The sequence below is a fragment of the Lotus japonicus genome, chromosome 1 (assembly GCF_012489685.1).
Source record: "Lotus japonicus ecotype B-129 chromosome 1, LjGifu_v1.2".
NCBI classification, from domain to species: Eukaryota; Viridiplantae; Streptophyta; class Magnoliopsida; order Fabales; family Fabaceae; genus Lotus; species Lotus japonicus.
This window is the reverse complement of record NC_080041.1, coordinates 29,277,784-29,303,331: the sequence shown is the minus strand read 5'-3', so window position 1 is coordinate 29,303,331 and position 25,548 is coordinate 29,277,784. Positions and strand designations below refer to the sequence as shown.

At 37.4% G+C, this 25,548-nt stretch overlaps 4 protein-coding genes across 7 annotated transcripts; all 4 read right to left on the bottom strand.

The window, feature by feature from the left end:
• Positions 1-676: 676 nt before the first annotated feature.
• On the bottom strand, positions 677-11,556 carry LOC130734331 (protein CELLULOSE SYNTHASE INTERACTIVE 3). 3 transcript variants are annotated; one of them, XM_057586692.1, is made up of 8 exons: positions 11,403-11,556; positions 11,080-11,191; positions 10,683-10,786; positions 7,371-10,440; positions 3,906-6,450; positions 2,425-2,879; positions 1,779-1,895; positions 677-1,340 (listed from the first exon to the last, which is right to left on the bottom strand). In XM_057586692.1, exons 3-8 carry the CDS (start codon positions 10,739-10,741, stop codon positions 1,179-1,181), a joined length of 6,408 nt encoding a protein of 2,135 aa, XP_057442675.1. In that variant the 5' UTR covers positions 10,742-10,786; positions 11,080-11,191; positions 11,403-11,556; the 3' UTR covers positions 677-1,178. The 3 variants fall into 3 exon arrangements, with proteins under 3 accessions (XP_057442675.1, XP_057442677.1, XP_057442676.1); XM_057586694.1 differs by having other exon boundaries at positions 11,093-11,191; XM_057586693.1 differs by having other exon boundaries at positions 11,080-11,181; positions 11,403-11,527.
• A 2,925-nt stretch (positions 11,557-14,481) lies between these two features.
• On the bottom strand, positions 14,482-15,345 carry LOC130731773 (E3 ubiquitin ligase BIG BROTHER-related-like). The gene has a single exon (XM_057583997.1). It carries the CDS (start codon positions 15,254-15,256, stop codon positions 14,651-14,653), a length of 606 nt encoding a protein of 201 aa, XP_057439980.1. The 5' UTR covers positions 15,257-15,345; the 3' UTR covers positions 14,482-14,650.
• A 978-nt stretch (positions 15,346-16,323) lies between these two features.
• On the bottom strand, positions 16,324-20,860 carry LOC130734330 (proteasome subunit beta type-3-A-like). The gene is made up of 6 exons (XM_057586691.1): positions 20,597-20,860; positions 20,397-20,504; positions 18,955-19,044; positions 17,968-18,052; positions 17,084-17,178; positions 16,324-16,606 (listed from the first exon to the last, which is right to left on the bottom strand). Exons 1-6 carry the CDS (start codon positions 20,782-20,784, stop codon positions 16,558-16,560), a joined length of 615 nt encoding a protein of 204 aa, XP_057442674.1. The 5' UTR covers positions 20,785-20,860; the 3' UTR covers positions 16,324-16,557.
• Positions 20,861-21,697: 837 nt separating this feature from the next.
• Positions 21,698-25,235, bottom strand: LOC130734329 (pentatricopeptide repeat-containing protein At1g77405). 2 transcript variants are annotated; one of them, XR_009017910.1, is made up of 2 exons: positions 22,841-25,235; positions 21,698-22,671 (listed from the first exon to the last, which is right to left on the bottom strand). XR_009017910.1 is itself a non-coding variant. In XM_057586690.1 (1 exon), the coding sequence occupies exon 1, from the start codon at positions 24,641-24,643 to the stop codon at positions 23,318-23,320; it is 1,326 nt and encodes a 441-aa protein (XP_057442673.1). In that variant the 5' UTR covers positions 24,644-25,235; the 3' UTR covers positions 22,824-23,317. The 2 variants fall into 2 exon arrangements, 1 of the variants encoding a protein (XP_057442673.1); XM_057586690.1 differs by lacking the exon at positions 21,698-22,671 and having other exon boundaries at positions 22,824-25,235.
• Between the last annotated feature and the right edge of the window lie 313 nt (positions 25,236-25,548).

Below are 25,548 nucleotides of genomic sequence, written 5' to 3'. Positions count from 1 at the left end.
AAAGGGGGGCTCGAATATGAGCTTGTGTTTGATGAAGAAGCAATAGCTGCAGTGTGAGCTAGGGGTTGTGGGTTTGATGTGTGTGATTGGTGAATGGCTTGATTGGGAAGGAAGCATGGCGCCATGGCCATTTTGCTGGGTTGCTAGGTTGGAAAGACAGAAGCTGGGTTCTGGGTTATTATTGAGAAAGAATTTGCTTTGTTTTGGGTGGAGGTAAATGGGAGTGGGGAGGTTTGAGATTGAGGAAGAAGAAAAAGAAGATGATGGAGTGGAAATAAGGTGAGATTGAGTGCGTTACTGTTAGGTTCTAGGTTATGATTGTTTAATGAAGATGGGGAACATTTTAATTTGGTAGTTGATTGAGGGGTTGATTACTAAATTTTAATTGGGCATTAGGGTTAGGGTTTTTAATTTTTAAATTATTTTAGTTACACACTTGTAAAATAAATATTAATAAAAAATTATACTTGGAAGTGACACATCATCTTGGTCAGATACATGTAACATGGTTACATGGGTTCATTCTCATGCGAAGACTAAAACTTGGATATTTCTCTAAATATAAAGATGTTTTTACAACTTTGCTCGGGTGAAATCTCAATTTACAGGTCCCAAAAGCATAGTTAAGTCTATTATTTAAAATGGAATTCAACCCTGCATTGGAAACAGAATAAACTATAAAATGATTTTGGTTGGGAGCCAATACTTTGCACAAAAAACATGCTCCCTACAGAAGTGGAAAATGGCATACTTGTGGGTGTATCTTCTTGTGGTTTGCAAGCATAAACAAAGCCACTTTACAACATTAGCTAGTGTATGTTCCAACATCTTACAAACATCAGCAACTAAATAAGAAAAACTTTTGACATAAATTTAATTAAAATGGTATTTCTTCATATGATTCAAGCTTATAATTCCTATGGACTAACCTGTACAATTCTGAACATATCTTTTTCTTATTTTCCTTAGCCGGAGAAACCTCCTTCTCGAACGCTTTCCCCATCCCATGACATTAATAATTTAATTTACACTTACAACGAAGAAACTTCATCTGCCAGCCTACAAAATTGGATCTTCCAATATGTTGATAATTTATAAGCAAAACCATGTCCAACATATGAAGCATGCTGCAGAGCACTTTCTATGCTTCCATCTGGAAAAGCAGCTCGCTACATGTCTCAAATGTCATCGTTAGAAATCCTGTTGGACCATACGATCTCAATTTCAAGGGTTCGGGAAGAACCATCTTTGTTGCGATCATGATTAAGACTGAATAATCCGCTATAAACACCTTCAGTCACAACTTTATCAATTTGGATAGTGACTCTTCCGAGAGTTGCCTGGAGAGAAAGAACAACACTTAAGTCAGTCATTAAAGCAACAGATTTTTAGCAAGTGCTTGGTTAGTAAGTGGAAAGGTGAAAATAAGTAGAACTTTCAACCAAGAGTGAAGTGCATTTTATTGTCTACCACCTAAATTTTCACCTACTCAAACAAGCACAGACTATGTATGTCACCCTCAAAAGCAAATAGTATACAGATTAAGAAAGCAAGGTTATAATTGACAGAATAATATTAATATCCATAACACAATATAGGTTGAGATCCTTCCAGTCATCAACAAAATAATATTAGTATCCATCACACAAAGAAATATAGTTATCAATCCCTTCAGAAAAGGAAGGGGTAAGCACTTACCAGTACCATAAAGAACATTAGAGAATGAGTAATCAATCATTTAGAGAATTCTTGCTTTAGAGAATGAGAAATCCAGTTACCTTCGCAAAAGTATTCTTGCTTTTGCATACTATATGAAGCTTTTGGCCCTTTGGAGGTACATCGAATGACCATGTGAATCCTTCTTTCCATTCAGGAGAAGTACTATGATTCACAACCTAACAGAAGAAACAATAAAGAAAGACATCAGTAATCTTGTATGATAAAATCTAATCCTCACTAGACAGAACACAAATAAAAATAACTTCATAAGTCAAAAATAAATTTTTTGCAAATGTAGAACTGGAAAATCAAAACCCTGAGTGATTCATTGAAGTGGAATTCATACTATCATTTTTGGCCGTTGGAAATTTTGAGAAATTGAAAAATGTGGCAGGAATGCTGAAGTGTGTCGTACTCTTAAGTATTAATGATCTATCCATATTTTAAATAAAATAAAATGTTTTGAAAATTTATGTTGCCTTATTGAACACCATTGGTAATCAGTGTGGTGCTTCTATGAGAACTAGGAACACTAAAAAATGAAACTCAAAATTATAAACAGAAAAAAGAGAAAAAAAAAATAGACTGTAAAGAACAATAGACCAACACTTTCACCTTCCAAATTAATTGTAACTTTAACCAAATAAAGCTAAGAGACATAATATTGTTGCTTCTACAAAATTTCTCAATTAAGCATGGGAATACCTTGGTTTGTTTCGGTGGAGAATTGCCTAAAGTTAACCGGCAGAATGCATTAGTGCTTCCCATGGTTTGCTTGAGGTTGCTTCCACGCTTAATGATGACAGTCAAACAACCTGGTAAACAGTGCAGAAGAGTATCTGCTCTCTCGTGGAAACTTGGTGGGCAGGTTTTCATGAGCATTTGCAAGATGGGGATAGCTTCAGCAGCAATCATAGCTTGAGACTTTGCTATTTCTATTGGCATGGTTGACCAAGATTGTTTAAGCAAGCAAAAGGTGTCAAGTACAGAGTCCTGAGCCACTTCACCACCAGATTTAAGTGCCCCTACTAAATGAGGAATGCAAAGGGTTGCTGCTTCAGATATGTGGAGCTTAGGGAAGTTCATGAACATCACATGCAAAGTTTTCAAAACCTCCTCATTGATAGTGGCAGTTGACCACAACTCTCTTTCCAGAGCAGCTGCATAACAAGACAACAGTATAATGAAATACATAATTTCTTTTAAAATATAAAAGAAAAACATAAATAATACACCAGGATCTATATATGAAGATTTATATTTGTAGATACGCAATACGAATTTAAGATTGCTATAACAAAAAAGGAAAGAAGCCATTTCATTGTTGTCATGCAGCAGAAAATCTTTGATACATTCTCCATTTCTACAAAATGAAACTACAAACAGTAATATATATTTGTACATGTTATTATTTTAATGAATTCCAATTCCTCTGAAAAAGTCTATTGTGGAGATTAACTTGCTAATGATTGTAAGAAAGACTCATCGAAACTCAGTTGTTTTTGTAGTTCCAAAATGTCTAAAATCCAAACATTGCTGAATCATCTAACCACATTGGGTCAAAAGCAAAATTAAAAGAAGCAGTTCAAATGAAGTAGTTCCCTATAGTTAACAACTACAATTAATTCTCAAAACCTGATCCTTGAAATTAAAATAAAACATTAACACAGGATTTGAATACATATTGCAGAACATGTGAGAAGCCTGTCACCCGAAAAGTGGAATAAGAATCCACGAAGACCCTGTGAAAAACACAAAATACAACTTCGCTGCTACTGTTCCAATGTTATCTTTTCTTCAAACATATCTGAAGTAAAGATATCTGAAGATTACTTGAAGGGTTATTTAAACTGGACTTTGGACTTCCTACATGTATACACTAGTGCAAAGTCTAGGCAAATCATGAAATTTCATAGTAAGACGATGTATTAGCTTTGGTATGCACGAAACAAGGTAAAAACTAATCTTCCAGGGACTTGATCCATGAAAAAGTGTGCTATTAATTGAATTTCACTATTTACACTATTGAATCAAAGACAACATGTATGAACTTGCATCTGAAATAAGAACAGCAGATGAGGTAAAACAGTCATGATTGCAGTATTGACACATGCCAAAATTTGATCTTGAAAGAAAGCATAAGTGTTGATCGGGTAATGCTGTAAATAGGGACAAATACAATGTACCTGTCAAAGATCTAATCAACTCATTTGACACATATTCTTGTAGCGTGTGGGTAGAAAACAAAAATTTGATCAGTAACGCTGCTTGTCCAGCAATGTCAGTATTTGGAGACATTAGCAATTCCTGAATCACCAGTATGCCCCCAGCTTCCGCAACAGCTCGTCTATTTGTCCTGCTGTTCATGACAAAGTTTTGCAATGCGCATATAGCCACCATCGTCATTTCTTCAGTTGGCTGATCTTCAAGTATACTTATCAATGCACGACATGCAGATACAGAGTTACTAGCTCTAGCATGTCCTTCATGCTGCGAAATATTTCCCAGAGCTAAAGCAGCAAGAAGCTTGCCAGACTGTGATCTGGTTTGTGGATCTAAAAGATACTGGGATAAAGGCGCTATAGCATACTTAGATATCTTCATCTTCCGTACTCTCCCATTGTTAAATAACCCTTCAAGTAATCTACCAGATTCTTCTTGACATTGATGAGATCTTAAGAGGTCCAACAGAACATCTATAGCTCCAGCTTCCACCATCTGTTCAGCACTCGAGGCATCGCTTCTTTCATGAACTATTAAAGCATTAAGGGCTATGCTAATTGTACTCTCATGTGTTGAGTGCAAGAGTTTCACAAGAACTACCACAGGAACTTTAAAATAGTAATCAGCATTGGAACGTAATACATTAGAGAGAACTAAGGCAGCTGACTCCCAAAGTGCGTGTGGTGGTTGAGGGTCATCTTGAATAATAACTTTTGCAAGCTCAAAAACACCTCCTGCATCAGCAACGGCCTTTGGCCAGCTTGTCGAAATTTTTTCCAATGCTTTTATTGCTGTTTGCTGTAAGTTTAATATTCCAATTCCTGCAAGCTGTACAAGGGGCACAACTGCATTCTTTGTTGTAATATCTTGCTGAAAATGTTCCTGAGCAAGAAGATGAGATAATAATTCTGTGCCAAGCTGCTGGATAGCTTGGTTTTCGGATTCCAGAAAGGAAATCAAGGGTTCAATGACTTGGCTAGGAGTAAGCTTTAAAGTTGCAAGACTTTGTGGCTTCTCCAATATATTTACAAGTGCTTGTAAGGCACTATGCTGTCCCAATAAGTCGAAATCTCGACGGAGCAAAACATAGAAAAGGGGTTCTACAATTTCTGCAGCATCCGAACTTCTAGCAATTGCATTACTGTTTGTCAAAATGCGAAACAACTCAGCTATTGTGGAGCATAATGAGCTAGGTGCTGATTGGAGTAGCTTGAGACAATTACCAATAATGCCGGCTTTGACCATGTCTAGTTTGCTTGGAGTCCTGTCTTTTCCTAATTTGATGAGAGCAGATATGGCAGCCTCAATAAGCTGATAGTTTGTACCAGAAACCAAGCTGACAATGAGATCCACAACATTAAAGGCTGCTGCAAGCTCTACCTGTTGTTCATCTTCTAACAGTCTCTCAACAGCGCAAATCCCGTATTCTATTGCTGTCCCAGAGCTAGACTGCATCAGTGAGATAAGGGGTTCTAGGCATTTTGAGGCAACTGGATTTGCTCTGGTCTTGCTATTACCGAAAAGAGTAAAGCAGAGTTGTGCAGCCTGGCTTTTCAGTTCCAGGGATGAAGCAGAAGACAATACACTGAATAAACTTTCAAGTGGGTTTCCTTCTACTTCAGCAAAAAGACATGCTTTTGAAGAATCTCCTGAAGTTAACTTGATCAAAGCCATGAGAGCAGCCTCTTGTTCACTCCCTGATGTTGTGTTAAGCATGTCAACTAATGGCTGAATGGTCTGTTTAGCTAATTCTGAGTCTCTAATGTTGTCAGCATCAAAAAGTTCACTAATTGCTCTTGCTGCACTATATCTAGCATTTCTTGATCCAAGACGCAAAACAGCTATGAGTTGGTTCAATGAACTTATTGATGCTTCATGTTTAATAAGGTCAGAGTTGCAAAATAATATTCTCAACAACTCGGAAATGGCAGTCTCAGTCGAGTCTTGAGGGCTCAAGGACAGGTATTTGTTCAAAGCTTCAAGAGCTCCAGCTTCAGCCAGCATTAGTTTATTTGTATCACTTCCATCTGCAATGCATATCAAGAGCCTAACAGCAACTGGTGGAGCACTAGGCCTTTCTGGTATTGGTCTCAAGAGATCCACTAAGAGGGGTATAGATTTCCGGGCAGCAGATCCCAATCTCACATCTTCAATTTCAAAAAGGTGATCCAAAACAATTTGATCCGGGTTTCGCACCAAACAAAATTCTTCTTGTAAATCTATTAGATTGGGCATATCTGACTCTACATGCCCAATAATGGTTATCAATCCAGCAATGGCTCCTGAATTTGCAATGGCAAGATCTATTCCCTTATTACCATGACAAACAAGACTAGCCATAGCCTGGGCAGCAAAATATTTATCAACGATTTCATCAGATCTTAGCAGAAGAGCAATAGAAGGTATGATGCGCACAGTTGCAGGAGATAGAATGATGTCTGCATCTTGAAACAAAACCGCCAAAAGCAAGGCCGTGATCCAAATTCCTTCTGTATCCTCATATTCTGCCTGTCAATAGGGGGGGAGGGAATCTACTTGAATCAGTAACTCAATTTTTACATTTAAACAAGACTGAAAGAAAGTTATAATTCAGAGTTTCAGACAAATCATCAACACAAATCATCAGCCTTATGAATTAAATCTAGTAACACAATCTTCAGTCTTTTCACTCTTAAACTAATTATGCTTCAGAATTCAGGCCTAAGCTAAGCCTTCATAGAAATTAGAAGGCCTGAAGCCCAAACTAAAACAAAACTAGAAGTTGTGTTGAAATTCAAAAGGAAAAAAAAAATCACAATATGTACTTAAGAAAAATAATACATAGTTTAGTAAAGCATACATGATAAAATTATATGAGAATAGGAATTTTTATATTAGAAAATATAATCCATATTTGAAAAAAATTAAAATCTGTAAATATTTAGTAGATTTAGGTCAGGCTGGCATGGCCTGGATATTTTTTACAAAGCTCAGCCCATAATTTTTCAAATATCCTGGCTCAACACTGTTCAGTCAATCTCTAATTCTGACTTTCCTTTTCCTTTGGTGAAAACTTTTCCAATAATTTCCTTCCACGAAAAAAGTTAAAATGGTTTTAAAAAATCCATCTATTTCAATATGCAATACACCCAAATGATCTTTAGAATATTGCTGTCTTCATTCTTCCCAAATGTGCTTTCTTTTCGACATGCAATCCAAGAGTTCGATCCACTCATGATGGATTTTAAAATTGAAAATTCATACAGCCTGAAGTTATTGTTGTTTGTCCAACTGCAAAGAGATACTTTCCACAAGTATAAAGCATTGCCATCGCAATCTGAGATGGTCCATTTCATTTTTCCTATGTACAGGGATGAGCTCTAGAACTGGCTAGCAAAAAGATAAAGATAAAGGGAATTTTGATAAAATAAAGTTTAAAATTACCATACCTGAGGATTTGAAGTATGTCTAGCAAGTTTGTTACATAGAGCTTCTAGTCCACCAGCTTCTATAATTGTGAGCTTGCTCTTCATATGAAAACAAGCAATAACTGAGAGCAACCAGAGGGCAACAGTACCTCCCAAGACTGTGGCTGGATCAGGGATATCAAACTCATCAACTTCTTGAAATGCATTTCTCTCCATAAAACCTCCATAAGTGAGAACTGCAATATCTAATGAAGAACAACTACAACTCTGCTTCACCATATCAACTAACGAATATATTAATGGTTTCAGATACCCAGAAGTGTCAAGTGAATCCATTGAAAGCTCTTTCTTCTCCTTTGCTGCACAAATTAGTAAGGCAGCCCCTCCAACTTTTACTTCTAAACTGGAGGAGTTTATTACTCTATTAGCTAATGAACCAACCGATCTAAAACTGGCAAATAACAAATCACCAAGAACAGCCGGCTGATCTCCGCAAAGTCTAGACAGAATTTCAATTGCCTTGTCTTGCACAGGGGAGGGCCCATCAGTAAGGCAGCAGACGAGAAATTCTAAGCTTGATGGTTTTTCAGCCAAAGCAGATCTTGGAGGGTAAGTGAAGTTGATACCCTGTTTAGTCCTGGCTAGCAGTGCAATTACTTCTAAAGCATCTGCAGCATCAGTTCCATCCATATCCATAGCTCTTAATGAATCAACAAGTGCAAGCACAGTGAAACGACATTGAGCATTCCCCTTGAGAACGTCGCTGACTGGAAAATGCTTCAATAATTGATGAAGTGCACGAGATGCATTTTGTTTACCTTCCAAGGTTCCTTCTGCCAGAACTCTTGTTAGAGCTGAAACAACATCTTCGGCTAGAGCCTCAGCAGCAATAAAAGGATCAAAGAGAAGATTGGCCAATGCAGCAACAGCAGTTTCGGCAGCATCAACAGATGATGTTTTAGCTAACTTGATTAGTGGCTCAACGTCACCCTCTAAAATATAAGACATCTTATTTGCAGCTTTGCTCTTTGTTGGACGGGACAGAGCACTTAATGCTCTGGCAGACTGAGTGGCAACAGCCTGAGTTTTGCTAGTCAAAAGCTTCATGCAAGAAAACACAATCTCATCAGTTGCGAGACTATCACAAATGTCTTGTCTTGTGATAAATAAATCAGCTAGGACAGAAGCTGCATGTTCTTGGGTTTCCTCATTTGATGAGTTGAGAATCTGAACAAGAGATCTCAGGCCTTTATTAGCTGCAGAACCATTTTGAAGGAGATCTTTTTGTGAAGCCAGAGAAAGTATATGACCTAAAACTCGAATTATATGGGCCTTTGAGCTTGGAGAGTCCCCTAGGAGCAATGCTAATAGCTGATTAATAGTGGCAGAGTCAGCTATGCGGACGAGCTTTGTGAGTGCCATAGCAGAAGCTTCTTGTCCTTTCGGTCCACCACTCTTAAGAAGCCACAAAAATGCGGGGATGGCTCCAGCACTTTCAACACAAGCACGAATATCTTCACTGTGACAGCACAAACTCCACAGAACATTAGCTGCATCCTCTTTTGCTTTCTGTGATCCTGTCTCCAACAACTGCACCAATGGTGGAATCCCTCCAGCCGCAGTAATTGCCCACTTGCTGTCATCAACCTGGTCAGTTAAGATTACTAGCAACTGAACTGAGTACTCTTGATGCTGCTCGCTCGATAAACCCACCAATGATATCAGTAATTGGATACCTTCTCGTTTTTTAATGGCCTCCCATATTCCAGTCTTATCACAACACAAGCTTGTCAATGAAAGTATCAGATACTCTTGCACATCAGGGGCAGCCATCGTTATAAGTCCAATAAGAACCCTCTTTGAATCTGCTTGAATGAGCCACTTCGAGAGACAGACATTTCCATAGAGGCTAGCCATGGCCTCAAGGACACGCTCTTGAATAAGTTTGTTATCTCGAGGCTTTAGAAGACTTACTAGAATATCTTCAATCTGAGTTGCATCAATGTGTTCCTCATCGACATCAAGTTTTTCCTCAAAGACCATGAGTGTGTAAGCAAGAGCACCAATTATATCACCAACTGGTGCAGAAAGGCGAGAAGAATGGGAAAGTTCTCCGAGATATAGTATTAAAGCAGACATGCCACCATAAATGTTGGCTAAAGCTCGAGTTGCGTGTTCTTGCAACAATTGGCCACCATTGCCTTGCATACACTCTTTAGAAGGAGCAACTATAGCTCCAATAAGGATTGGAACCCCATCTGCACTAACAATAGCCTTTTTAGCCGTAGTAGACTTGGAAGAAAGGGCCTCTAAGGCATCAGCAGCACTAGCTCTCACAGAAATATCATTTTCTTGACCAACAAGTCGAAGTAAAGCTTCTACTGCTCCAGAGTCTATTACTTTGGGGATGCTATCACTAAAAGCAAGCATTAAGCGTGCCAATAAAGAAGCAGCATTTGACTGAGAAACAGCATTATCTGAAGACAAGAGACCCACAATAATATCCACACCTCCAGCTTCTAATGTTGCTTTCCAATAGCCATCTTTGTCGCCACAAAGATTTCTCAATGCTCCAGTGATAAAACCCTCGACAACTTTGTCTTCCCTGTTTTTCGGATTTAGTTGATTCCATAAGGTTGGAACTACACCTTCTGTAGTAAAAATTTTCATACCCACGTGATCATCTGAAAGACTACCAGCGGAAACTTCATATATTGCTTCCGCTGCTGCCTTCCGAGCATCAGCGGATTCATGTCTTAAAAGTGACAGCAATGGTGGGATACAGCCACCAAGAAGTACTTTTAACCTCAAGTCTTCATCTTTGCACAGGACACTGAGAGTAGAAGCAACATTAACTTTTGCAAGAGGGGTTCCACTTCGGAGAATGTTTACAAACAATGGCATGGCTTGAGCATGAGAACCAATAAGTGCTCTGGCATCCTTTCTTCTACTGGCAATGCCTAACAAGCGTGCTGTAATAAGTTCTTTCTCAGGTGGTGACGACAAGTTGGCATGCAGCTGCTCCAAAAAATTAGCAACTGTTGCCATTGTAGATTCTGGATCGTCCATTCCTGTTTCCTCATCGAATTCCCTGCATATAATTGGGTATATAACTGCCACTCATTAGCATTTTGTCGGCTATCACCTTTGCAAGTGAAAGGTGTGGCGTAAAACTCAAATAACTCCAAACCAGCCGTCAATAAAACATAAAATTACAAACAAATCGTAGACTAATTTCCGTTACTAAATTTTTTAGCAACTATTCATTATTAATTAATATTATTTCCAGTTTTTATAACACAAAAATTTCCTAATGAAGACAGAATTACTAACATGGGTTGAGAAGCAGAATAAATCGACCGCCGTTGTTCAGCAGAGGGAGACTTTGACATTTGCACCACCAATAAGACAGTTTACCCTCCTTGCAGGACGGACGCCTGAAAATGTAAGCATTCTAATATTCAAGCATTCCAAAAAATATTCCCAAATTAACATCCCACAAAAAATGCTGATAAAAGAAGACACTTAGACATAAGAATGACTTCGGTTTACTATACTACATTGAAGCAATCACAGCCATAACTTACTGATCCAAAAACAAATCTATAGATATTTCAATTTTTCAAATTCTATATATGACACTAAAAATCACAGTCCAAAAATCAATTCTGAATCACTTCAGAAATCAGCAGAATGCAGATTAATTCCGCACAAACTCATCAAAATTCACCTGAAATTCGAACCTCGGTGGGATGTAAATGCCGCAGATCCCCTCCGTGGTTGTAACTACCACCAACACCACCACATCCTCAGCTCATTCACTGCCAATTCTCTGAAAAACACTGCAAATTGGATGAATTACAGCACAGAATTCAGATCTTGAAGAATTGAAGCAACGAAACAGAGAAGAACGAAGATCAGGTCAAAGGAACATGGATCGAAGCAATGACGAATCAAGCGTGCTTGGGAAGTAGAAATTGAATGACAGAGAAAAAAAAAAGTAAGAATTATATTAACAATTATTGTTATTATTATTTATATATTATTACTCACCTTGAAATTCAGAAGATAGAGAAGAACCTGAACTAGAGCAATGTGAATGAATGAATGAGTGTAATGGAGGATAGTGAAACGGAGAGAAAGAGTAGAGAGAGTGTGTTTAGTGCTCTCAGTCTTTTCATTTCTTTTTCTTTTTTTTAAACAACATTTGTGCTGTTTTTTTTCATGTATCATTCATTGACGCGATGCAATAGTTCTAGCAGGGAACATCTACATTATAATGAAATTAACTCTCTTCGCACAATATTTAATGTGAGTTGGAAATACATTAATAAATAAATTATAGAAATTTCAACTCACTTATGTTTAATGTGATTGGATGATGAGTTATTTAACTTAATCGTTATCATAAATCATTTAGACAACTTTTTTTCTATCTATAAAACTCAAATCCGACACTTTAATAAAAGTAATTTTTTAAACCAGCTAATTTGTGTATTTTGGTTTTTTTTATTATTCGGTCATTAATGTTTTGGTTTTAATTTTGACGGCGTTGTTGGGGGTAAAAATAAAATATACGTGTCCGGATCTGGTCTGTACTGAATGTCTGAGGGACAAAGTTGGTTCCCCTTGCATCTATGACTATGAGTCCATTTTCTCTAACCAATTTTTCCTTGATTGGGATTTGTGCATCTTTTGGATTTTTGTTACTGCTGCAGTTTTACTTGGATGTTTTTTTTTTGTTGGTTTCTTTTTAGAAGATGTGTTAGGAGTTAGGACAATGTTTAAAGTATCTAAAAATTACATTTGGACTTTATTTTAGATTTTTTTTTATAAACATTAGGTACCCGTCCCCCTTTGGATGTCTTAATCACAGTTAAGTACTTAAGTCTTTTTATCACTCCTTTAGAGTGTATTATGTAGGAATCAAACCTGAGAGCTCTTCTCACACGCTCAGTCTACGTTGACAATTTAGCTACCTCTCTTAGATGACTTTATTTTAGACATTGAGCACATTTTTGCATAGATGGAGCACTTACAATTAAATCAAGGAGCAGACTAGTCATGTCATCTTTATCCATTTTAATATCATCTCCTCTCTTCTCAATCTTACCCTCTTTCAACTCATTCACCATCTTCTTCCCCCACTATCTCCCTTATTCTCTCTCATCTTCCTAACAAGTGAGAGATCAAGAAAAGCACCTGAAGAAGGGTGTTAGTCTTCTTCTCCTCAGTAGTTTTAAGTTGTGGGGTACATATTTCATGTACTCACAAATTAGAAAAGCAGAATGCAAATTCTCACCACATTTAATTTGTGATTTGTATATATAGAGATGTTCCGCAATTATAAAAATGTGAAGGGGTATGTTCGGCTTCATTATCAAAAAAAAAAATGTTCGGCGGCTTCTGCAATCTAATTTGTTGTACACATTATTTTGCATTTTGCAATTTAATTTGCCAAATGTAAAAAAAATGTATTCCGCTATTTAGATTATTGGCTAAAAAGCACTTTTGGCTCATGATGTTTCAAGTTTTTGCAAATTCTGCCCCTACTCTATTTTTGTCGATGTTTCTACCCCTCATGTTTTCAAACAGTGCACCGTCTACCCCTCCGTCAGTCAGACGTTAAAAAACTAACGGAATGAGCTGATTTGGCTTTTTTTTAAATATTTTTTGGACCTGCCACGTGGAAATTACAAGTGAAATTGGAAAAATGGGACATGGGAGATTCAAACTCAAGAACTGTAAGTACCAAAACATGCATTTAACCAGTTCAGTTACATACATAATTGATATATACATCAAGCAAATTTAATTTATATCATTTATTTGATCATCATCAACTCCATATACTCATCTTCATCTCTCCAATCCACTCAGGAATCTCTCCTGAGAAAGCCTGACTGACGAAGGGGTAGACGATGCACTGTTTGAAAACATAAGGGGTAGTAACGTCGACAAAAATAGAGTAAGGGCAGAATTTGCACAAACTTAAAACATCAGGGGCCAAAAGTGTTTTATAGCCTAGATTATTTCATCACTTAAATCTACCTCCACCTTGAGAAAAATAGGAATAGGAAAGAGAAAAGTTAAAAGATTAGTAGATGAAACATCATTATTGACATTTGTAGTTTTAAATTCCAATGTCATCTCATTCGGACTGGTCGGTTCAACCGGTTGAATTGGGAATCGTACTAGTGACCGGTCCAATATGCTCATAGAGCCGTATGAAAAAGAACTGGTCAAAAACAAAAAAAAAAACAACTAGAAAAATTGGTGGCGGTTAAAATCGGTTGAACAAAAAATGAAGATGGAGCCAACAGGACCACGAAGAGATGAAGTGAAAGGTTTCAGAAACAGAGTGGGAGAAAACGGAGGCGATCTCCAGTTAAGGTTAGAGGAGATCAGAGGTGAGCTGCACATGTCGGTGCAGTTAATGGAAGTTAAACTGTGATCAGATCGGTTCATCACATTATTCGGTTCTTGGAGTGTATTTCTCTCCATCTAAGAATTGTTATGATCGGATCAGTTCATCACTAGCAGAAGAAAATATTTTTTCTATACGCAAATGTTAGTTGTTAATAATGTTAGTAAATTAGTCTATTCTCAGAGCTTGAACTCTGGACCCCCTTCATCTCACTCAACCTTTATGTCCCCTAACTCTTACCATCTAAGCTAACCCTCAGGGGCATATATGGTGAGGTGGAACTGTAAAATCAGATTTGGGCCCTTTCAGCCCAAGCTTTACACACGGTCATGACCTTCTTCATTTTACTTCATTGATGCTAAAAACAATTGCCCCTTGTCTTATAGCATCAAATTGACTTCTCAAATTATTTTAGACTAAAATACTGATGAATTTTATCATAAAAAGTTGAAATGAATATTTAAAACTTTAAAAATATGTGATGTGATTTTGTTTTTCAAATGACTACTATATAATTATTTAAATAAATATTATTTAATTATTAAATAGTTTGACTATGGTTCAATGCGGTTGGACCATGAACCGTGAACCGATATCTTTACCGGTTTAATAACCAGTCTGATTTTCAAAACATTAGTAATACTTCTCTCTATAGGGCAATGAAAACTTCTTAACACCAAACAAGGAATTGATGAAAATAGATAATTTGATTTTCAAACAATTGTCTATCATGAAACATCAATCTTATGTCGTTCGTTATGTTACAAAGTATATGTGCTGATTTTATTTTGTGAACTATTTTCATTCAAATTCAGATTGCACAACTTTTCTACACACAAATTTCACAATTGCTATCTAAACAATGAAAGGATCTTTAATTCATCATATTCTTGGGAACCGAAATTTCACTGCTGCAAATTGGGCAAACCTTCTTGATTTGAAGCCACTTGCTTATGCAATCTGTATGATAAGGGTGGTCACATTGAAGTGCCACCAGGGCTTCACCTTCTTCATATTCAACCTGACAAATTACACAAAGATCAGTAGTACCACTTTTGCTTTCCACATGGTAATTTTGAGAGTGCAAGCATGAAGCAATTTCGTTGGCCCTTAGTCCTCTCTTCTCTTTTCCTATAAAATCTCCCAACTCAATCAACTCTTCATAAGTGAGTTCATCCACATCAATGCCATCATCATCATCTTCTTCTTCCATTTCCACATCATCACTGCTTCCTTCACTCTCAAGAAACTGAAGGTCTGATTCAAACTCTTGGCTCAGGAAAAAGTCAGCATCATTATCATAATCATTATTATCAGAAGAAGAATCACCCTCAGTATCACTTTCAAATGTTGCAAGTGCTGTGAATGCTCCATCTTGCTCTTGCAAGCCAATTGCTAGCATAAAATCAGAGTTAGCTTGCTCAAGTTGAGTGTATGGGGTTTTCTCAGGAGATTGAGATTGTTTGTCTTCATGTTCCATTGAAGGACAAAAAGGGGTTAGCACTTAACAGACAGAATTGATGGTTTGGGATCAGAACAAAGTGATTGTGGTATTTGAGGAGATGAAAGAAATTAATGAAGCATGACTTTATGAGATTTCTTTGAGGATGAACAAAACTTTCATGTCAAGTAATGGAAAACCATTGCCATGGATTCTTAATATTCCAGATTCTTTGCTATTTCTAGGTTTACCCATAAAGGGTTCTGTTTTTTTTTTTTTTTTGGATAAGGCAGCTTACGTGCAAAGCAATCACAAAACATTCACCAGAAGTAGCAATATACCTTATTCCAAAATTGAAGATGTCAGCTAACAGTTGTTGCTTCTTGGAACCTCAGTTGTGATTGTGAACCATTCATTAGATGCATATCAAATTATCAACATAGCTTGGTTTTATTTTGTGTTCTGATTTCTCAATTTCTTGAGACAAAATATGAATGTAAAAACTTATCATTATACTAGTTTTTCCATCAGAGAATATTATGTTAACAAAACTCCTATCATTATCAAAGAAACAATAGTGGCCCTTTCACCTTTCAACAGGCGAGTGATCAAACATTTTAGTGCAAGTTTATTTCAGCGCCGGAGCCAATGTCAACGTGATTTCACGTATATCAAACAACCGACAGAGATGCAAGAGTTTGCCACATGAATCGGAGAAGCAAGATTTAAACATGTTGGCTTTAATATAGATCCACTTTGAGTATAACGAAAACTCAAACACCCACATGTTCATCCTCAAAGTTATGTTCTCTTATTGCCTTTGTCCCTTTAATTAAAAATGTACTTTTTCCTCTTTCCTTTAACAAATCATTAACATTTGTTGATCGGAAATGGTATGTATATGTAGTATGTACCATGTGACAATTTCTACAACCTCGTCTTAATTTGAATAAAAAAAGTATGGAAAACTCGGTACTCAGTGAGGACTATAAAATTTTCCCATTTGAAGAATCAGATCGGAGAAAAATAGATTTGAGGGCAATTTTGTTGTATCATTCTGGTTGCATGTCAGTCTCCAATTAACATTCCAATGTCACTCAATTCAATTCACAGCATGCAAGACTCCAGGCTCTCCTTTCACTTATAACAGAAATAGAAATACAGAACAAGTGAACCTGTTTGTAAATAATTTTGAGGATACGTTTAATTGAAGTTCTGCAGTAACAAAGTACCCAACAATGGGTGGTAAATTTGAACTAAACATTCGATCCCAAAATACAAAGCCCTGAACTAGAAAGAAAACAAAGTGGTGTGAGATGCATGACCAGGTGGCTTAAAAGTTAATCCATTCTTCCCTTCAAAATCCTTTCCTTCACTTCAGTTGGCGTGCTGCAACATACAAATTAAAATACCAATAAGTGACTACTATAATATATTATGGATAAGTAAAGAATGAACCCTAAAATGTCCTTATTTCAAGGACGAGAAATAATCAAATAAGCAAAATAGAGAGATGAAAGAGACCAACATTTTGAAGAACCTAGACTATTGCAAGTTTCTCTTTCAAAGTCATTAAAGCAATAAGACGAAGCGTAAAAATGAACGGGTAACTACTATAAACCGGTGCTACTAAGCCATGTAGCCTAGTCACACATCCCTGTCAGGATTTGGTTTCATCATCATGCTCTCTTGTAAAAATTATTTTCCATGGATGCAAAAGCCACACCAACCAGTAGGGCATATAATATGGACAAAGTGCATAAAAAAACTACTAAATATATTGTTTACTTAACTCCAGGATTAAAAACAACAGTGTAAAATCATAAGATCAAACCGCTAAGAGAAATAAAGAAATTGTATGCTTACACGACATAGACATGCCCGCCCCAGCCACTTAAACAGTCACGATCTACTGATGATAGCAGTGCTTGGGAGATGGTCTCAAACAATTCCTCTGGTTCCTGTGTCAGGATAAGAAACCAATATTGAACATAAAGAAACTAAATTAAAAATATCTTTTAAGCAAAATCATAAGTTATGATAATGTGCAAAACTTTGATGGTGAGACAAGATGCAAATTTTAGACACTACTAATGTTCTTTTCTATTTGAACCACAAACTCCTCCGACACACCATGAAAACATCATATTTCCATTCAGCAACTCCGTTCCCATAGAAATTGCACAGCTATTGTTGCAGGTTTGTAACTTGCTAACTACTTTACCTCATATATGTCTGCACATGTAATAGCATTTTAAAATTCATTTATGCAGACTTCACCCCTTCTCCAAGAAAATATCATTGTGAATTAACTTGTTCATCGTAGAACTATGCCAAAATGTTCATGTCACAACATTTTAAAGATTCTGATGGGAATTTGCTCCTACCCTGAGCAGAAGATTCAGTTCTACAATAATTTTTCAAACATAACCTTATAGAAAAAAAAATTCTGGTACAGGTTCGATCCATCAACTTACTAGTCAAGCGAATTGAGGTTTAAAACCTAAGATGACTTATTTTTTCATCTACACTTCGACAGTGAAGCTTACTCTACAACCATGCAGCAATATGATGTCTACAATACATGGATGACGTTCTGGTTTGGATCTATGGCAAGATTCTACCCAGGTGAAAGTACGCTAGTTTGTGCATATGTCAATTTAGAGATGTCCATAAACATGACTGCATCAATTCGCAAGATCACACAAGCGAGTTGAATAAAAGACAAAACATGTAGCTACGTCACAAACCATGTCAGGCTTAAACATTGCCTCACAAGCACCGTATAGAGACTCAGATGCACTGCCAGCAACAACAAAATCTTTTGCAAGCTCCCTGCATACAAGAAATTAGAACGATATTAGTGTTAGTATCAGATGCATAACATCTCATATGAAATTATATAAAGCCTCAGATTACTCTAATGATGAAAGGGAAGAATAAACTTGCATAAAAGGCACCTTCAAATTAACATGCAATATATTGTCATATTAGAGGACAAAGAAGTCAAAGGGCAGATTCAATCATAACGTATCTCTAGCTTAGTTGTCAAAAGTAGTGAACAATGATGCATAAACCTTGATTTATTTAGCAACCCCCTTGCAGGAGTTCACCATAAATCGCAAACACCAATTCTCCAGGAAATGCTTTTCTGGGGTGGGGGGATAAATAAACCAAAATCATATTCAGTGGTAGAAACTAACATTAGCCTATGACAATCATACCACTTCATTTTCTTCCACATAAGAAAATATTAGGGTTGTTTTTCTCCTACATCCAAGAACTGTTCGGGCATTGAAGTAGCCCAATTGAAAATGGTTTCAACATTTATTTTATAATATAAAAGGATACTCATATCTTAAGGTCATTTGGTTTTTGATCGAGCGCAATGCATCATGAGATTCATATAGCCGACCTCACTTAGTGGGATAAAACTTTTGTTTCTGTATTGTTGTATAGTAATTTATGGTAACTTGGATTATTCTTTAGGATCGGTCTCCTTATTTCCTTATTTATATTGATTTGTTTTTCAACTAGAATAAGGAGCCTATCATTACAACAGATAAAGGGTAAGTGCTATGTCTTTTGTAAGATCACACCCTATATATAATACAATTTTATTCTTTGTATTATTTTTCACCTTAAATACGAAATCCTCTAATTTCATCTATTTACAAGTTTTAACTCATTAATCTCTCTCAACAAGAAAATATGGACTGTAGAACAAATGAACTTACTTTGCTCCAATGCAATCCATTGTGCAAATGAATGGTTTGTCTTCATCCCCTAATCCGGCAATTACAGGCTGGCAAAAGTATGGACCAAACCTGAAAGGCAAAAGAATGCATACTTTGTGTTCAAAGTTTTAACATATTGAGTTTATTAAGATAAACTACATAACAAGAGAATCTAAAATATTATAATTAATTGTGATTTGTTGTAACACAAACAACCGAAAGGAAGAAAAAAATAATAGATATAGAATTTAACATGGTTCAATTCAACTTGCAACAAGCTGTAGGTCTACGCCAATCAGCAAGAAAGAGAGAAAAATTCAAGCATGTTCAATAAAGATTACAAGAAGTAGATGCTCAATGCTTAAACCCCAATCCTCGTACATTCCTAAGCCCGCACTGTTACTGAGACTTAGATCATTCTACGACCTAACTAATGACTCAATCCCTCAACTTCCACTAGGTGTCGAAGAAAAACGCTTGCGGAGTCACATCAAGCTCATTGGGGGTTGAATCACATGTTTGGCTTAGCTCAAAAGGCTAAAACTCCACCATTCCCACAAATTGGAATTCAACACGGCTCATCTAAAATATTTATAATTACCAAACCCACCTTCCCCTCTTCTAGTGGAATAATAACAAAGCATTTAATCTAGTTCAGAAAATGAACTTCTGCTTTTCATATCTTTACCATCAGTTGGCCAAAACTGTTATGAAATAATCTGACTTAGCTCAAAATTTGAAAACTGGGCGTTCAATGTTCACTGGCTCAGTGGCTCTGCATTGCCAATTCTGGAAAAAGCTTCCAAACCCCATGGGGAAACAAAAGCAAGTTAAGTGAGACTGCAAGGCCAAGCACACAGTCCATTCACTTCCATACAAACTCCTCTATTAAAGTTAAAACAGCACTTTACCAATAACTAACAAATCTCTTCACTTTCTTTTCTTACCATAGATTGTTAATCTTTTCAGTCAAAGTCAAGCAAACTCAGTGTCTAAATCCACAGCATAAAAGAATTATAACTTCTAACTAGCAGTCAAATACAAGTAAGTAGCATATTCAAATGAAACTACACATTTTATCACTCTTTAGGCCAGCAAAGATTTCCTTCCACAAAAGGGTTTCAATCAATACTTTCAGAACTCACTACTACAAGGAGTAACCTATACTCAAATTCAATTAAAACAAGCAAACCCCAAATGAATCAATTAACCCTAGTTAGTAACTTGCCTTTCTTTCATCAACTGGATTAAGTTCTAATAGCAAACATGCTCCATTGTATTTATTTATTTATTTTTTTTTAATTTATTTCCACCAATTCCTGTTAAAAAAAAGTGATAATAGTAAATAAATAAAAATCATGTTTTTGCAGTAAATTAAAATGAAAAACCAAACATCCCACAATGTTTCTCTGCATAAGAATCTGGGATCCAAAGGGTGTTACCTTTTCTCGTAAAGAAGAGCAGAGACCAAGCTTGCAAAGGTCTCTGGTTTCATATCCCTCTCTTCACGAAGCTGATAAAGCTTGTGTCGGAAAACGAGACGCTGGTACCTTGAATCAGAAAACAAACAAAAATTAGGGAAAGAACAATAAAGTGAAGAAAATCATGAAAGGGGGTGAAAATTGAGAGAAGGGTATACTACAGTGTCTGAGCATCGGTGGCGAGACCAGAGAGAGCGATGAAGAGCTTGTCGTGAACTTTGAAGATCCTTTGGAAATCGGTGGCTACGGTTTGGAGCTGAACGCCGAGTCTGCGATCACTGGCAATGGCGAAGCAGTTCTTGCCAACCATGGCGACTATGGCACTTCCATTGTACTCGAAGATTGACATCTTTGGATTCCAACAAGACAAACCAGTGTTCCTCTACCTCTGCAAATGCAAGTGTACTATGAAAAAACGTTTTCGATTTGGTATTTGGTTTTAAAGCTCTCTCAAGTTTTAAGTTTTCTTTAGGAATAAGTCATAAAAAAAATTTAAAATAAAATAATAATAATTGTGAATAGTAAAAAATTAAATACAATGATAGTGTTTTTTTAAATTCTTTTTATACGCCAATAAATTCATCAAATAGAAGGTACAAAGGTGTTATTCTAGAAAATGAGTAGAGTTTACCTCTAAGTTCACTATGGTGGCTTTGGGACTTTGGGTTGTGCCGAATGTCCACGGTGGAGCACGATAGGGAAGGTGCTTGTGGAAGGAAAGCTGACATGTTAGTTAGTTTAAGATGAGAGAGAGAGAGAGATCAATGTTTAAGAGAATTAATAGTGAGCAAATGAGTAATATTTATATAATTGAACGATCAAACATGTATTTATAGAGTTTGACGTGAGTAGCAATGGAGACACTTAATCTTAGCTTAGCTATTGTGAATAGCTTTCGTGATGATGATTGCACCTACGCAACCTTTGGATCATTAATCGTGCTAACTTTGTCATTAGTCAGCTAGTTGCTGGAGGAGTTACTGTAAATCTTATCTTTGGCAGTTCTAGCCGACCAATATGATGTTCACTTAGCTGTAAATCCTTCATGCTGATCAGGATGATATTGGACCTTATGACAATTTGGACCAACCAGAATATATAGAAATCCTAGTAGACATGCAATATCAAGCTTGATAATATGTCGAATATCATGGAACTTTTGATAACTAAATAGTGAAATCTCAAGTTTGACAATATGTCAAATGTCATGGAACTTTTGATAACTAAATAGTGAAATCTCAGATGCAACGCAAGCGTTATGAGATCAACCCATTGCTAACATTCTGACCACATCAAAATACTAATAATCATGCTAATCAACTTCTATATCCACGTGATGAAACCATCTGACCACACAATCAACGAAGTGAATGATGGACTTGGTGTGCCTAGTTGCCTACATCCACAATTTAGGGCTTAGTTCTGAGATCAACCCATTGCTAACATTATAGAGAGCGGTGTGGGTTTTTCTACGATTCCAAAGCCAGTCATACCAAAGAAGAAAAGGAAGAGTCTAGAGATTCAAAAAGATGATGGCAATGGAAAGGCAAAAACTGCCATGGATGAGGTTAAGGAAAAGAAGTTACGAAAAATTCCTCCACAAAAGAGGTTCAGCTCTGGGATTCTAAATTCCTAAAAGATTCAATAGAATTTTCCCAAATTGATGCTTTGGTGCTATCTTGTCATGACCGCAATTGTCTAGTATTAAGAGTCTCAGTGCTCAAGAGGTTCCTGACCTAGTAACCAAACAAAAGAGAAACTAAACTCTTAAAGTCTACATACCAAGCTAAAACCTTAATACATTCTAGAATAAGTTATATACATAAATTAACATTGTCATTGCGTACATTCTAGATGGACCAAATAATTGCAAATCATAGAGCTGTCAAAACCTTCTTCGAAAACTTGCTGTAGAAAAACCTGATTAATTGTGAAAAATTAGCCCAACAGTCAATTTGAACTATGAATGAACTATGAAGTGTAAGCACCCAGCCAGTTACAGATGTGATCTTATGAGTTTTTATTTCTCATTTCTCCATTTAGCCTATACCAGTTTTGAACTGGTCACTTCATTATGCAGATGCTTGCTGCCCAAGGAGGTCAGACTCAGACATATACTTTGAACAGCAGCATCAAAATGTGTACTCTGCTGCATTAGCAATGTGTAAAACTACAGACATTGGAGAATGAAAATCAGTGGCAGCTTCCTGAACCAGGAGTGGAGAATGTGGAATGCCTGAAAATTTTATGAGAAAACCAAATAAATCAGGTCTTTATTCGTGATTGTTACTTAACTTTGAAAAATATAATTTGGAGACATGGGGAGTTTATTAGAACAACCCACATTTGATACTCCCTCATCATATTTTACAAATACAAAATTAAGGATACAAACAGTCACCTACTTTCTTCAATTTAATTAAGAAACAATGGGTGAGAAGCCAATACAAGGTTATTATATCTATAACCCATCAGTGTTTTCTAGTCTCTGAAGAATCAAGATCCCCCACTAAATCTGGTTCAAACAATGAATGATCATCACCTGAAGAAAATAAATAAACCGACAATCATACCCTGCACCCTCACTTCACTAGTTGCACGCTCAAATCCAAAGGCAATTCAATATTGAGCACTTTAATCTGTTGAAAGAACTCAAACTTGTTCCATCTCCACAGGGATGATTAAGAACACAAACAGTCGGGTGTTTATTCAATTGTATTAATAAACAACTTGGGTGCTCGATATAAAGCATTGTGTTGAATAATCATCACCAGAAGAAAATAATACACTGATAATCATGCCCACCAGCCTCACTTCACTGAAGTTCAAACTCAACAAATGAGCATCATGATTCATTGAGCACAAACCGTTCTTCCAAGAATTCAAACTGGCTCAATCTCAGGATAACCCTTGCGAGTCATAACCGGTTTAACCATCATCGTTTGCTTGTACCTCTTCCTCATGCCATTCTTTATCCTCTCATGCACTTCATCGCCCAACAAGCCATCCTCTCCGGCCAAGCAAAGCTTATCACAAACCAACCTATAAGTATATTCTCGAGGTACATTGCCGCCATCAACTAACTCAACAAGAAAACTCCAAGCCTCAGCAACCCTTCCAGCTTCACAAAGCGCGTGAATGATTGGCGTGTAAGAACTAGAACTAGGAATCCCATGATTCAACCTCTGCATATCCCTTAAAACCTCAACAGCCCTGTCAATCTCATTGGTAGCACTATAATACCTAATCAAAGAATCATAAGTAACCCGGTTCGGGGCACACCCCTTTTTCTTCATATCCTCAAACAACTCAAGAGCTCTCTGGATACGATACGTCTTGCAGCAGCCATCAATCAAGGCATTGTAAGTAACAACATCAGGAACAAAGCCTTTGAACAGCATGAGCCGGAAGAGGCGGCCGGCTTCATAGAGCCTCCTCCGCGTAGCCTTCCGGCAGCCTGTTAAAATGCCGTGCCTGCAATAAGAACTAATCAAAATCGTGTAAGTAAACGCATCCGGCGGGCACCAGAACCCGGGAAGCTCCATTTGCTCTAGTAAAAACTTCGCTCTCGCGAAATTCCCAACCCTGCAGAGCGCGTAGATTAAAGTGTTGTAAGCGCGAATGTCGGGTCTGCAATGATACTGTTTCATTCTGTAAAATGTGAGTGAGGCTTCACTGGCCAACCCTTGTTCACCTAGGAGTTTTATCAAACAGGTGATGGTCGCGGTGGTGATGGGGTTGTTACGGTGGTTGTTGTGGTGTTTGTTGGCGGTTTCTTTGAGAAAACCCCAGAGGGTTTTGGTGGCGTTGGCGCGGACGAGGACGCAGGCCATTTCGCGGCACGTGACCTCGTCGTGGGTGAAGCCGGAGTGGGCTTCGACCCAGCGGAAGAACTCGAGGGATTTACGGAGCCCGAGGTCGACGCGGTGGGGGTCCCTGTAGGCCGCCGGGCCGAGAAGGAGGAGGCCGTCGTGGAGCTTGCGGTGTTCGTCGTTGAGGTTGCGCTGGCGGAGGGGGGTGCGGTGGCGGAAGCCGTTCTGGCGGCCCATGGAGCGGTGGGATTGGAAGGAGAACCTGGCGATGGAGCGGAGGACGGCCGTGACGGCGTCGGTGGTCCATGACGGAGGAGACGGTGCGGCGTGGAATGGGAGGTCTTTGACGACGGCGACGAGTGCTTGGTTGACGAGGTGTTTGTGATGAGGGTTCATGCAAAACGGCGTCGGAGTACTGCTCAGGAGAACAAATGGCAAAATGCTAGGGACTAGGGAGTTTAGGTGTTGGTAAATTTTGCAAGAATATACAAACAACCAATTATCTAACGTTTTAAGGAAAGTGTTCCATATATTGTGGAGGGTTATCCTACCAAATGAAGAGTCTACAAAATGGCTCTCATCAAGAGATTGTGGAGGGTTATCCTATCAAATGTTTGAAGGAAAATTAAAAGCAATAGAAGTATAGAACTATAGAAGCAAGAGTGTGAGCCACATTGTTGGCTTGTCTATTCATTTGGAAGGTGCGCAAGAACTCAACAATCATGAGTATTTGTTGCAATATTAATGGGTTATTTGTAGAGTTCATAGCTTTGATCACGATTTCTGAGTTAGATTCTATCAAAATGTTCTCTATTGCATATCTTGCGTAATCCTCATACTCCAACGCGACGCTTCAACCATCGGGGAATCAAGTCGATGAGCTTGAAGATGAGTTGTCGGGACAAGCATCTCCGTCGTGGAAGATCTCGCTACAAGACCGAAGCCAGTGGAGTTTGTGTCTGACCAACCAACGTCTATGTTTATCTTGGTATATCATTGAGGAGGAGTTTTACAATGCACATTTTCCTATGTTATATGTTGAGTTCCTATATGCTTTATATGAGCTTCTGACTATTCATCCAACTGAGGTCGTTTGGTATGTCATATTATGTCTGATAGTATAAACTTATACAATCAATTATGAATTTATCAATTGTTTGGTGCTAAGAATGTATATTATAGGTAGTTCATCAATCTACTTGTATACATTAACACGGTGGATTATTTAATTTAGCATATAGAGGTGAAATAAGGTTTGATAAGATTGTGACGGATAAGTTACTCGAAAATATTTAATCCAT

Coding starts and splice junctions, on each gene's coding strand:
- LOC130734331 (XM_057586692.1), bottom strand. CDS start 10,741: ATGTCAAAGTCTCCCTCTGCTGAACAACGGCGGTCGATTTATTCTGCT. Junction 6,451..7,370: donor GACATACTTCAAATCCTCAG/GTATGGTAATTT, acceptor CCCTATTGACAG/GCAGAATATGAGGATACAGA. Junction 1,341..1,778: donor GCAAGAATACTTTTGCGAAG/GTAACTGGATTT, acceptor CTTTCTCTCCAG/GCAACTCTCGGAAGAGTCAC.
- LOC130731773 (XM_057583997.1), bottom strand. CDS start 15,256: ATGGAACATGAAGACAAACAATCTCAATCTCCTGAGAAAACCCCATAC.
- LOC130734330 (XM_057586691.1), bottom strand. CDS start 20,784: ATGTCAATCTTCGAGTACAATGGAAGTGCCATAGTCGCCATGGTTGGC. Junction 20,505..20,596: donor GCCACCGATGCTCAGACACT/GTAGTATACCCT, acceptor TTCTGATTCAAG/GTACCAGCGTCTCGTTTTCC. Junction 19,045..20,396: donor GCTCTTCTTTACGAGAAAAG/GTAACACCCTTT, acceptor TTTGCCTTTCAG/GTTTGGTCCATACTTTTGCC.
- LOC130734329 (XM_057586690.1), bottom strand. CDS start 24,643: ATGAACCCTCATCACAAACACCTCGTCAACCAAGCACTCGTCGCCGTC.